The sequence below is a fragment of the Lynx rufus genome, unplaced genomic scaffold (assembly GCF_022079265.1).
Source record: "Lynx rufus isolate CCGP_SWC_20201006 ecotype Redwood Valley unplaced genomic scaffold, mLynRuf1.p SCAF_14, whole genome shotgun sequence".
Classification (NCBI taxonomy): domain Eukaryota; kingdom Metazoa; phylum Chordata; class Mammalia; order Carnivora; family Felidae; genus Lynx; species Lynx rufus.
Genome location: NW_025814828.1, coordinates 36644487 through 36658233, shown reverse-complemented (window position 1 = coordinate 36658233; position 13747 = coordinate 36644487). Strand labels below are relative to the sequence as shown.

Here is a 13747-nt window from a genome sequence, read left to right as displayed (position 1 = left end):
AATTTTTGGCTAAGGAACTGGAAGGAAATGTGGACTTGGCCTTCAACTGGGATCGGGAGAAGGGAGATTAAAAAGCTCAGGAGTTTACTTGCAGACACGTTGAGGGATACGATGGTCCTTTCCTCTTCTTGTCCTCTGTGTTGTGTGCCTTATTGATTAAAAGGAAATCCTTACATGAGCCACTGAAAGGTTGATCCACCCTTGGGAAACTGGTTAAAAATTACTAACTATGCATTACTGACTTGCATATTCTTTGTAACATTCAGGGACTTTGGTTTCTTACCTAACTTGAAAAATTCCCCAACTGTTTGAATATTCAATTTTACTATCTTGCCTAAACAGTTTATATCCACTTATTTTATACTCTTATTTTCTGATTTTTTTCCCTAAAGCAGTTATTTTCCAGATCATCTCCTTTAGACCTAGAAACTGATTACTACAATTATGATTCAAAACCTATTTTCTGCTGCCCTGCACTGAGCTGGGTAATTAGGTATAAATGCTTATTCCTTTGTATGCTTTGCCTTTTTGTTAACTGTTTTTTGGTTAAAAGACCAGAGGTTACATTATTGCCTGCTGAATATGCTTATATTAACGATTGTAAAAAGCAAATTACTTTTGGGAGTATTAATGAATAGACATTTAAATTGCATAGTTAAATCTTTTCCATCCTTTACTGAGCAAACAATTGGATTATCTCCCTTGCTGTAAGAATTTAAACAACAATTTATGTGCTGTGTTTGGGTGGGAGAGTGTTCGTTTCAGAAAAAAGTTTGAAATCGGACTATTTCACAGCTATTACAGCTTTGCAATTTGTAGTATTATAAATATTAAAATCTAGATCATCGTGTCCAATAGGTTTTTCAGGGAACACTAGTGATAGGTGCAACATGAGTGATGGTTTTCCGACTGCAAGACTTAGCTGCTGACGTCTAATGTGGACATGGGGTGCAGTTGGGGGGGTATTTCATATGCTGTTGACCAAACTTGACAGAGAAACTTTTATTCCTTCAGGACTCCACAAGATGCCAATGTGGGAAACCCCAATTGAGAGTGTTAGCCAAATACGTTTTTGTTTCTGTGTTACTGTGTAAACTTTGCATAATCCGAATGCAACTAAAATGAATAACAGAGAAAGGAGTGTATTGCCGGCCTTGAGGTTTCTTTCACTAATTTATGTAATTTACATGAGATAATTTCATTTCAGAACTAGATCTAACTTGTTAGGGAGATCCATAAAATGTAGTTGTGAGTGGGAAGAGATTAACAGTACTATGATACAGAAGTATCGCTGGCAAAAGACAAAACAAAACAAAAAACCCTAGTAATGAAGATAGTAATTTCTCGGCCCAAATATTAGTTAATAGCAGGCAACAATACTATTAGAGGAATACGGTAGCATTTGGAAAACCATGTTAGTGACATGTTAACAGCACACACTTCTTTTATAAATACGATTTACAATATAACTTCATGCTGCCAGACTTCTGTAATTTTTAGTTTCAGTTTATAAAGATTAGTGCACGCAGAATTTGACAACTGCGATAATTTTAGTACTAGTTGTAAGTAATTAAGTTCATGAACACTAGTAGAAAGTCAGGAGCAAGTTTCCAAACAGTTATTTCTCCACTGAATATTTTCATTGGGCCAGTTTCTGATATATAGTCCCACATGTAGAAAAATAGCAAAATGTGAATGTGCAGCTCTTAATTTAAAAATGGAAATTTTGCTTTTCTTGTGCCAGCCTTGAGAAGAATAGGGAGAATCTTTGTGTTTGTGCCTAGGGCAGAGCCCGCTAAGCACTTGGTCTTTGTGTTTATTTCTATAAAATACTGTGTTCTAAAGAGCCCGCCTTTAGCAATTTTATTTTTCTTTCTGGGCTTCTTGTAGTCTTTTGGCAGAGATTCCAGCAGTTCCCTTTGGAGAAATGGGGGGATATGTTCATGTTTTCTGGGACTCTTCTTTGGTCTGTACTCTTAAGGACTCTCATTCACATCGGTGGCTTCAGTTACCTTCTGTTCACTCATGCCTCCTTTAGGGAGTGTGGAGACTGAGAACTTAGATCTTGGACTTCCATATGTTGGTTCCAGTCCTGACTCTACCACTCACTGTCTGTCTAGGCCTAGGCAACCTGGCTTGGCCTCAGTTTTCCTAATCTATAAAATGGGGGCCAATAGTTTCTTAGCTGTTATGATAAGTAATGGTATATATTACAGATAGAGAATCCATATAAGGTTCTTACCATGCTTGGCAAATGGTATGCTGTAAATGGTAGTTGGTGTTGTCTTCATCATCTGCATGTTGATCCCTTCCTTGAACTTTATATTCCTGTCTAATTGTCCTCTATAGATCTCTGCCTGGATAGTTTGTGGAAATCAATATTTTGGAAATCAGTATTTTCAAAACACAGCCAGGAGGCCTGGGTGGCTCAGTCGGTTAAGCGTCCAACTTTGGCTCAGGTCATGATCTCCCAGCTTGTGAGTTCAAGCCCCCACCTAGGGCTCTGTGCTGACGGCTCAGAGCCTGGAGCCTGCTTCGGATTCTGTGTGTGTGTGTGTGTGTGTGTGTGTGTGTCTCTCTCTCTCTCTCTCTCTCTCTCTCTCCCCCCCCCCCCTCCTCCGCTCACGCCCTGTCTCTCTCTCAAAAATAAACAAACAACTCACAGGCCCGTGTCTCCTTTTCAGCTTTGTACTCACTCTTTCTCATATAGCTCCTCCCTTATTTGATGGTGTCATTATTTACTTAGTAACTGTTGCCAGAAATCTGTAAGTCATTCTTTCAACAGACCCCCAAGCTAATCATTCACTACTTTGTCGATTTAAGTATCTCAGTTGCCTCTAGTGTATTGGTTTAGGTATTTGTCACCTCAGGCTTGGGCTAATGGGGTAACTTCCTAACTGGCCCATACTCACCCCCTCAACGTATCTTCTGCCCCCCTTTTTTTTCTAGCCGCTTCTTTCCCTCCAATTTTTCACACCAGTAACACCAGATAGCTTGTAGTATCTAGTACAAACCATGCTTTGACTTGGCTGTAGTCTGTTCTACATGCTACTACTAATTTCTTGAATTTTCCCCTTTCCCTTGTTGGTGTGAAAAATGTATTCATCTTTCTAAGCCTTCCTAAGTGTCTGTCTCATAGAGGCTTTCTCTGACTGCCTTCCTATCCACAGATAATAAACCCTGGGGTATTATACTATTTTAATACCTTGTTCTATAGCATACTAAGATTATGTGTATGTACCAATAACAATCTGTTAAGATTAGGTGTTTCTTGAGGGCAAAGATTGCTTTATTAATCTTTTATTAAAATAGTCTGCACTGTGGGGGGGGGATCTTTCCGTTGGGGAAAATGAGGTAAATGAATAAGATGTGCAAATATCAATAGAATTTGTTTAATGTCAGTGTTTGGTAACCAATAACCTGGAAGTTCTTTATGCATTTAGCTAAAAAGGCCTAAGTATGTACAACCAAGTCAAATTTCTTACTTTGGGATGTGTTTATACTTCTTCATATGTTTTATTTTTTCCTTTTTTTCCTCCTTTGTTCTTCTTCCTATGTTTCATATCTATTATGAAAGTATTTTTCTTCTGTTAGCAAGTCTCTCGATACATGCTCCATCATATATGAGCTAACAAAGACCAAGAGTCCATATGCTTCTACCATGGCCTTAACCCCAGCCCTTCAAACACATGCACACACACACACAAACACACATATCAATCAAGTTTTCCAGAACTTTTGGATTAGCAGGAATTGTTATATGTACCCTGCAGACCTCTCGAAGAAGTGGTGAATATATCCTATGTAGATTCAGACCAGAGAATGGTATGCTACATAAAATCTAAAGAAAGATCTCCTAAACTTTTCACTGAACTTTTCACAGGGTTTGACAGAGGTATTAATTATGCCAATACAAGTACTGAATTAGTAAATGTTAGTCTTAACTCTTTGAATTACTCAGCTTTGACAGTTGAGCTAGATTTGTTCTGTTAGCTTATTGGAGATCTACAACCAACTTTTTCAAATAAGCCTCCCCTTTCTATTTTCAAGGAACAGTCTGAATTGTACTGAGCTTAATTCCTCTGTCAGCTCTTTAATTGTTAAAATTCAAGGCAACAGTTCCTGAGACTTTGATTTTAATAATTTTCCACATCATGTGTGTTTCTTTGGCAGTAGCTATGATTAGGCAAAGTTTTTTCCTTTGGTTTAGTCACTGTAACTAAAGTAACCCAGCTTGGTATGTATATGTAAGTGTGTGTGTTGGAGGATGGAGGGGGGTACCTATAGTATTAAAGAGAAAAAAAGTGTCAGAACTATATCCCTCTCCTATCACTACCACAAAGCTACAGGAAAACAGGGGAAAGATTTCTTGATGGAATGATATGTATGAGCTCTTCCTTAGTGGCAATGACTAACGGCATTGAAATAAGAGGAAAAGACCATCATTGTCTTTATTAGCTATTATTTATATATTTGTGTCTATAAAATGTAGTTCGTAAGATTTTATTCTTACTGCTAATGTCATTATTACTATATTTTCACTTTGTTTCCTTTTTACTCACCTGCCATTTATTTCCCTCAACTAACATCAGAACTGTATAGAAAGTAGTAGGAAGATAGAGGCTTAGTAAATGGGTAGAGAAACAGGTAAGTAGAAGTACCATAGTTTTTCAGTTTTATATACATGGGTAAAATTGTGTGATATAAATTTTATATCACAGTGGCTTGCTCATTCCTAGTTTATTTTTGATACATCGTTCGCCAAATATTTATCGAGGGTCCAGTATATACCAGGTACTCATTGAGTTTATATTCTAAATACCTTAATATATATTATAAATATATGTTACATAATATTAATACATATATGCATGTGTGCATATCCACATATGCACACATACAGATGATATTCATTATTTGCAGTGGTTATGTTCTATAAAGTTGCCATGAACACTGAATGAAGGCTGAACCATTGCCCCTAGGGGAAATACAGGGTTAGGTTCCTGTGAGTCTTTGGTCACATTTTCTTCAACCAAATCAATACATAACCTGTTTTATGTGTATTTTTGTTTAAAGATCCCTTATTTCATATATATTGTTGATTCATTAACATTGAACTCCTGACCAACAGCTCTATAATTCATTCTATGAATGAAGCCTATCTAACACATGTATTTTCTCCTTAAGGCACCTCATAGCCTTCTTGCACTTAAGCACACTAGACAGCCCTTCAGCACTACACTTGAAGGCCATTTTAAAGAATGAAAATTAGCAACAAAAAGCACAAAATGTGAAAAAATGCACTAAATGGCAAAAAGGACACTTGCTTACAGTACGACAGCTGAAACAAGAGGGCAGAGTGTCACCTCATTCACCCTTAGCTAATAACATCCACATCAGGTGACTCAAATTTTTTGCTTTTAGGCATGTGTTTGCCAAAGACTGAAAGTTCAGTGGGTATTGATTTTAGGTTACAAATGTTAGTAAGTGACTTTGTAAATACTCCACAAATAATGAGGACTGACTGCACGTCAACTGTATGTGTATGCATGTATATATTTACAAATATGTGTGTATATGTTTTTATATATATGTATATAATATGAATTTGTACTTGGTCTTCACTTACCCCATCCTCCTCTTTCCTTTTGTTAATTGGTTCTTTTTTGTTCATGATTTTCCTGTATCCCTTGTGGTACATTGCACAATTCATTATAAAGTAATGAAGCTTCTAGTCCTGTGATATGCACAGAGAGTTCACCCCATTACAATGAATATAATTCATATTGACTTTATTATGTTTGAGATGCAAACACTGTTTTCTTTTATAGATATCAAGTCACTTAAGATAATTTGTACAGATATGTAAAAAATTAAGACCTTTGGTTAGCAAGATCTTAAGGTTGTGACTCTGAACTATTAAAAACATTTTTTTAACTGGGAAATGTATGTATGGAGGAGTCTGTAAAGTGTGTGTGTATTGGAGAATAATAGTGGAACGAAAACTGATGAATCCATCATCCAGGTTATGAAATAGAATATTATTAGTACCTTTAAAAGCCTTTTGCGTGCCCCTTCCCAATCACAGCCTCCCTCCCCACATAGCCACTATCTGGCTTTTATGTTAATCATTTCTTTTGATTTTCTTTATAGCTTTACCACCTAGGTATGTATGCCTAAAAAGCATATTTTTTAGGCTTTACAAACCGAGTAGGACAGGGCAATATTACCACTATTGTACGAAGACTCTCAGGAGGAGAGAAGCTGAACAGAACCTCTTGTTCACAGTCTGGCTTCAGATACCCTGAGAGTGTATAGGAGCCCCTTCTGGGAAGTCGAATGGCAAGGGCGCAGCTAAATCCCAGGATGTGGGGCTCCTCACAGGCAGGACATTAGTACTGTGGTATGGGGCTGGTTTACTGTTCTACAGGAATAAGGTCAGGAGGCTTGGGCTGCCCTGCATTTTCCTGCTTTTCAGTCCACTGCCTCCAGCTCTCAGGAATATACCAAAGGAGAACACTGCTATGGAGTGAAATGAGCATCTTCTCTCCAGGTAGCAGAGAAGAGCAGAAATCTTATCAGCCCCTGGCTGGAAGAAACAAAATGGAAGAATGGGCCCAGCACCCCCGGTCCTTCTGTTTTGAGGTTGAAAAGGTGGCAGGGGAAACCTTTGATAGCTCCCAGTCTGGACTAGTTAACCTCTCCTTGACACCCTGCTGTCAGCCAGAGGTCCTGTTTCGTTACCCTCTTGGGGGTTCCTTTTATGTATCTCCTGTGTTGGTTGGACCTCCTCTTAGCATCTCTTGGCGCCCTTTTCGCTGATCTAGTCTCTTGTTTTGGCAAACATATCTTAAAATAATTTCTTCACGAAGGATGTACTGCAGGTAATTTATTGATCTCTTTCATGTCTGAAATCATCCTTATGATTATTGGTTTTTCTGGCTGGATATAGAATTAAAAGTTAGAAATTTCCTTCATGACTTTGAAGGTGTTGCTCTGTCATCTTCTTGCTTTTCATGTTGCCACTGAGAAATCAGAAGCCATTCTGGTTCCTGATCTTGGTGTGTGAACCATATCATACTCCCCTACTAGCACACCCTTACCTCCACTTCTGAGAATCTGGCTCTTAAATTCCACAGGTGGCATGTGCAAAGTATTTGGTGGGTCCTTTAAACCTGGGCAACTCATGATTTAAGTTCTGGGAAATGTTTTTGGATTATTCTTTTGAGTTCTTCCCTCCATTTCTTTTGTTCTTTTTGCTTTACTTTTTGGGGCATTTCCTCAACTTTATCTTCTAGCCCTTCTGTTGAGTTTTAAATTTCTCAAGGTGTTTATTTTTCAAGAGCCCTTTTTATATTTTCTGAAAGTTCTGTTTTTGTTTGATAGTTGTAATATCTTAGGATATTAATAGTAGTTTGAAGTTTTTTATCTTGTTTAGTCTGCTTCCTTTTGGTTGCTCATTCTGTTTGTTTTGAGATTTTGGTCTTCCAAATTAGAGACTATTCTCCAGATGTTTTGGGAGTTTGGTTGTCTACTCATGATTAATACTAGAGCAGTGGTTCTCAATTGGGGCCAGTTTTGCCCCCCCGCCCCAGGGGACAAATGTCTGGAGACATTCTTGGATGTCAAAACTGGGTGAAGGGGTGCTGCTGAGATTGCTGTTAAGCATCCTGCAATGCAGGGGACATCCTCCTACAAGAAAGAACTATCCAGGCCAGGCCAAAATGCCAGTAGTGCTGAGGTTGGAAACCCTGCAGGAGATGAATTGAAAGCTGATTGAGAGCTCTGAATTTGTGGGCAGAGCTCGTTGAGCAGTTCAAGTCATTATCTATAGATCTTTCCTTCTGGGCTGGTCATAAAACGCAACAGAAAATCTTTCTCCTACCTGAAGGATAAAGCTCTAGCTTCTAACATTCCCCCTTGTTAAGGAGAAAGGGGCTGGGATTGTCTACATTCAATTTGAGTGATCACTCAATCCCCTTGCTTTCCACTTACTAGTAACCACTTCCTTAACTGCCTTGTGCCCCCCCCCCCCCCCAGATTCTCAGACCCTATGTTCTACCCTCTCTAGAGAATGGGCCTCTGATAGGATGGCGGTAGCGCAGTTGCACAGTGGTATGGAGTATGGGTATGGAGGGGATCTACCACTCTACCTGCTGCTTTCGAGATTTCATTTCATTCAAACCTTGTTCTTTTAGCCCCACTCACTTAACCTCTAGTTCAGGGTTATCTGGTGCTGCCAATTCAAGAGCTTCTTGAAGAACCTGGAGTGTAAATGAATGGGTTTGGTTTTGAACGTTCCCTCTTTTCTGTTTGTCCTTCAGCTTTCCTGAGTCTGCTAAGTCAGTTACTACTCTATCTGCTTTTTTGCTTCCTCAAATTTGATTATTACTATTATCACCTCTCCTTTCTCCCAGTCCCTTTTAAAAAATGATAAGCCCTTTGATATCATTTGAAAGGGGTTTGGGGAGGAAGATAAATTAGATGCATTGTGTTAAATCTATCCTATTATCCTGGAAACCAACATACTATATTCTAGCCTGATTTCACTTAATTCTGGTCTCCTTTTTGGATGGATTTACTGTTGCTATCAAAATTGCTTATTTCCTAGACTTAACCTTTTTTCACATAAATGAGAACCAGAGGAGACGACTCTGTCTGCAAAGAGACACAGCTGCATTCTTTTTAAAACTTTAGGCCATGGTATAGCAATATTCACTTGCAACATATTCTGGTTTAATTGACCTTTTACTTAAAAACAGAATTCTGCGAGCCACCACCTGCCTCATGGAACCTTGTGCCACAATCCCTATCAAAATTCACTGCTCTAAAAGAGTTGAATAAAGAATGTCTATTTTATCAAATGTGAAATGCTATCAGTTATCTTATTTCATTTTGATTAACACGCTGGCTAGGATTAGTAGAAACATGAGAAAGATAGTCATCTATGATGATGGCTTACAACTATCTGTCAATATTTTCCCCCACATAAATACTCAGGAATGAGCTGCACCATAGACTAAATGCAAGGATGAAATTTCAAGCATCAAAGAATTTAGGCCAGATACATGGCGAGACCTAGGCCTCCTGAGCTTTTGCTGTTGCTTAACATATCATTTGCGTATAATTAATAAGTATAAAACATTTACTGTATTACACACACTTTATTACACCCTCTTTTTTAAGATGAGAAACCCAGCCAGAGTATTTCATAGCTTGCCTGTCTTTAACCTGTCAACCAAATAAGTGTGCTCAGATCCTGCTAAAATTATAAACACTGTATACTCATTTGAATTTTTATCAGTTTCCATTGAGTTTCTAGTTGGTGGATTAAATCATAAGAAAAAACGTTAGGTATGTTTGTCTTTTTTGTGTACTAAATTTGATTCATCTTTTCTAATTCCCTGGGTGCCACTGAGGGACAGATCCTTGAAATGCTTTACTTTTGACCTGTCTTCAGGTCATTGGTAGTTCATAAGTGAACTCATTTTCCTTCCCTCACATTATAAAATTAGCCTAAAGAATTGAGGATTTGTTTTTTTATTTTTATTCACAGATTTAGACCCCTTTCTCGTTTTTTTCCCTCTGTATTCCCCTTTCTTTCTCTCTTTCTTCATTTTACTATTACTAAAAGGGTGGAGAGAGAAGCTATGCTTTCTTCTTTACCTTTGTTCAAACAGGAAAAAGTAAAAAAAAAAAATGACTCTATTGTCCACGAATAATCCCACATACAGATCTTGGAACATTTCCAAAAAGATGTAGTGAATTGAAGCACACAACACAAATGTATATATAAATAGAATCCCAAGGGTTTATGTGTGGACAAAAACCAATTACATTAAGCATTTCCTGAAATTGCTTGCTGTTGTCAGGATAAGTAATCACAAGTAAGACATCCAGATTGAGAATGAAAACATTTGTGGGAGTCCTGCCTCACTGTTATATTGTCTTCTCTTGGAGGAAAATCTTTGAATATTTTTGAGTGGTTATCAAAAAAGGTCCTCTTTCTTCAGAGTTCTGAAAGGCCCATTATTACTATTTTTTTCCTTCCAGTTGAGCTTTGTTAGATTGCTTGAAGAGAGAGATTTGAGGCTGTGGTGTAATTGATGTTCTGATGATGGCACGTGAAATCAACTAATTTGTATGATGTTAGAGAAATGTTTCAGTCTGGGTTAGATGACATTCTTTTCCTTGTCTCCTGATTGAGAGAAAGACAAACCTTCTTTGAGGCAAACAGTATCACAGGTGTCCCAGTGTAAGTGACCAATGAGGGTGTTTTTTTTTCCTGAGCAGAGAGGGGAATATGCATGTGTATACGTGTATGTGTATTTAATGACCTAAACCACACTCGTTTTCAAATAAGCTACAGTATATTGCTGTTGCCTTCTGTATTATTCAATAGTCAATCCAAGCATGTACAAATGAATCTTTGGATTATCTTTTGTTCAGATACTTGATAACAATCACAAGGAACTGTGTGTATGTAACAATCATCCCAGTTGATTCAATTGTATGGGCAGTATTGAGAGCCACCAATTTAGGGAGAGAGCTGGATGACTCAAATGACTTGGGTCAGTGGCTCTCCTGGTAGAAATTACTTCCTTTCCATTGGCAATTTAGAACAATTCTAATTTGATGTTTAAGGAAGATAGGTTTTTCTGTGACTTCATGTGAGACTGGAGAGGTTGTTGGGACAAAGTCATGCAGGGCTTTCTCTTTGTGAAGTGCCTCTTCAAATCTTTTGACCTGATTCTACTAGGGTGTATTTTCCTATTTGGGAATTATTCATGTGTTTTGGTTCTTAACTAAATATTATGCATTGAAAATACCTTCTTTCTCTGAGATTTTGAGCAGAAACATATGATCAGATTTTCATTTTTAAAACATGACTGCCAGAGCGAATGAGAGAAACCAGCTTTTTAGTAGTCCTGCTAGAAGATGGTAATAGCTTAAACTAGGGTATGATACATGGAGAGAGGTGGACAGGACTGAGAAAGATTTGAGAGAAATGCCGTAGGACTTGTTAGTGAAGATTAGATAGGCGGTGGGTAAGATGAGAGGGAAGGTGTCAAGGAAGACTTAAGTTTCTGCTTCAAAAGGTGAAAGCTGTGTGCGCTACCACTGTGATTTCTTATTTGTTTAAGATGTTGATAATATGTATAGAATATTACAAAGATTATTTGCCTTGGGTATAAGAATACTAGTTAAAATTTTAATAAGTCATTTTGAAATGCAGATTTGTGTTCTATTCAGGCTTAGTAACTTCTAATTTATGAATTATTTACCTCATGGATTATAGAAAAATATGTTCAAAATTACATTACTTAAATTTGATCTTAAACTATGGCCATAGTAGACAATGAAACATCAGTAAGATGCTGATGGGAAACAGGGACTGAAAATCACTGAATTAAACTTGGTATTTTTCTTCTTTTTCTTTAAGGGGTCCCTTCAGTGTTGTACGACGATGTATCAACAGAGAAACTGGGCAGCAATTTGCTGTAAAAATTGTTGATGTAGCCAAGTTCACATCAAGTCCAGGGTTAAGTACAGAAGGTAAGAGATGGATTTCAAGTAAGTTATTTGATGTCTGGCTTTATTTCATCTCCCAAATCCATTTATCAACCTAACCTTCATCTGGGGGTGGGGAAGTGGTGGGTATGATATAGTGGGAAGTGGGTGGAGACAGTTTAAATTCCAGTCTAGCTTGTCAATTCTAGAAAATGGTATTTGAAAGATAGCTCGAGTCCTTTACAGTTATAAAGCCATATAGGATTGCTCTAGGCCTATGCTTTTTCACCATGAAGATCAGTGAAATCTGGATATATGTATATATCTTTTTTAGGGTCTAATTTTGATTCCTGTGATATGGAACAAGGGATGGGAAGGGAAGGAGGGGAAATAATGGGAAAGATAATGATAATTGCAGATTCAGAAGAAACTAAGAATTCCCTCCAAATCCATAATTTACCACCTTCAGGATTATGGTCTAAATGAACTAAAAGACTCCTATATCACATTTGGCTTAAGACACTTAGGGTGTATATGTGAAAATTTGAAAGATCAGTACTGTTAGGACTTGCCAGACTTAAAACTTGGTTTTAAAACCTTGATATGGATAATCATATTTATATGCAAATCTTTTTAAACAGTATGTAAGCATTTTAAAGTTTTACACAGTTTAAGTCCTAGTTTTGTGTAGCCACAGTTCCCATGTGCTCATACTTCAGCTGGCACAATTGATTACATTTATTTTTCTAACTAGCCTGTCTTCTAAATTCAGGCTTTTTAACACTCCAGTAAAATACATAGCCTTCTTTCGTCTTTTTTTTTTTTTTTACCCCAAGAACAATGCAATTGATAGTTGAAGTTGGAAAAGCTAAGGCAGAGTAGCCTATTTATATTTTATCCAGTTATCTTAACTTTGGAAAGTAGAATCCCACATACTGTGAGCTCCAAGTTCATCTTTTTCTGTAGATCTTTTTTTCAGGATCATTACTTTTAAGTACTTTTTTAACCCTTTGAATTATTATTACCCATGTACTGATTATAGAAGATTCTTAGAAGTTGTTACAGGAATCACTGATTTTTTTTTAAGTGCTTTAATCCTTAAGATGTTATGGTAACATTCAGAGGTTTTAGATCTTACGGACTCATACTCTAGAATTGGCTATTATTACTTTTTAATATAAATTATTTTATAAATTTAGCAGAATTTAAGATCTACTTCCAAGCAGGCTTTAATTATATTTCCTAAAACTTACCTGTATTCAAGTTTAATATACTGTATTTGGTTTTCTTTACCTCAGTTGTCAACCAATAATAAGACCTTCCTGGGTCTTGAGGTAGTTTTGTGTAAACCTAGTTTATTAAACCTATGGATATGTCGAATCTGTATTTCCTTTAAATGTTCTGTTACTGTTGATGAACTTAGTAAGAGTCTAGTTTAAAATCACAAGTCTAGGGGCGCCTGGGTGGTGCAGTCGGTTAAGCGTCCGACTTCAGCCAGGTCACGATCTCGCGGTCCGTGAGTTCGAGCCCCGCGTCAGGCTCTGGGCTGATGGCTCAGAGCCTGGAGCCTGTTTCCGATTCTGTGTCTCCCTCTCTCTCTGCCCCTCCCCTGTTCATGCTCTGTCTCTCTCTGTCCCAAAAATAAATAAACGTTGAAAAAAAAAATTTTTTTAAAAAAATCACAAGTCTAAATCAGTTACTCAGTATACCAATTTTCTATTGATTTAGCTCATTGTTATACTTAATTCTAAATCTCTTCAGGCTAAAGACATTTTCAGGGAGTCAATTGATTACTTTCTCAGTTGGCTGAGGTTGTTTATTGACAGATTTCTTCAGCAGGGATTTCTGGTGTCATAGACTCGGACTGCTAGGCTGAACCTCTTTTTTATTGTCACCTAGTTAGGGAGTCAAATGCCAAACTTAGGGGGAGGGGTAGACATGTAGTCCTTGTCTCTGAGTTTGTCTGGTCTTTACCTAATATATGAGAGCCTGTCACTGAAATTGTAGCTTACTCCTTCATTGTTTTGGCACTGCTTTTGCTATATAAATATCTTCAAGCCCTATTCTGAAGACAAGGCCAGGTCATTTCATTGATCCTGTATGGTAAGGCCACAACCTATACATATTAAATGATACCAATTGAATTCTGCATATTACTCATGATTTTACCTGGTTTGGGTAAGAGTTCAGTGTTATTCAGATGAAAATGTACAACTTGTCTTTTATATTTATGGTG

The 13747-nt window shown here is 37.4% G+C and overlaps 1 protein-coding gene across 2 annotated transcripts in view; it reads left to right on the top strand.

Annotated features, from left to right (window-relative positions):
- CASK (calcium/calmodulin dependent serine protein kinase) overlaps positions 1-13747 on the top strand; it is a 359561-nt gene that overhangs the window by 54663 nt on the left and 291151 nt on the right. For both annotated transcript variants that reach the window (XM_047076095.1, XM_047076096.1), the window contains exon 2: positions 11444-11556. In XM_047076095.1, coding sequence (XP_046932051.1) covers positions 11444-11556 — 113 coding nt within the window. The remainder of the gene's footprint in view (positions 1-11443; positions 11557-13747) is intronic.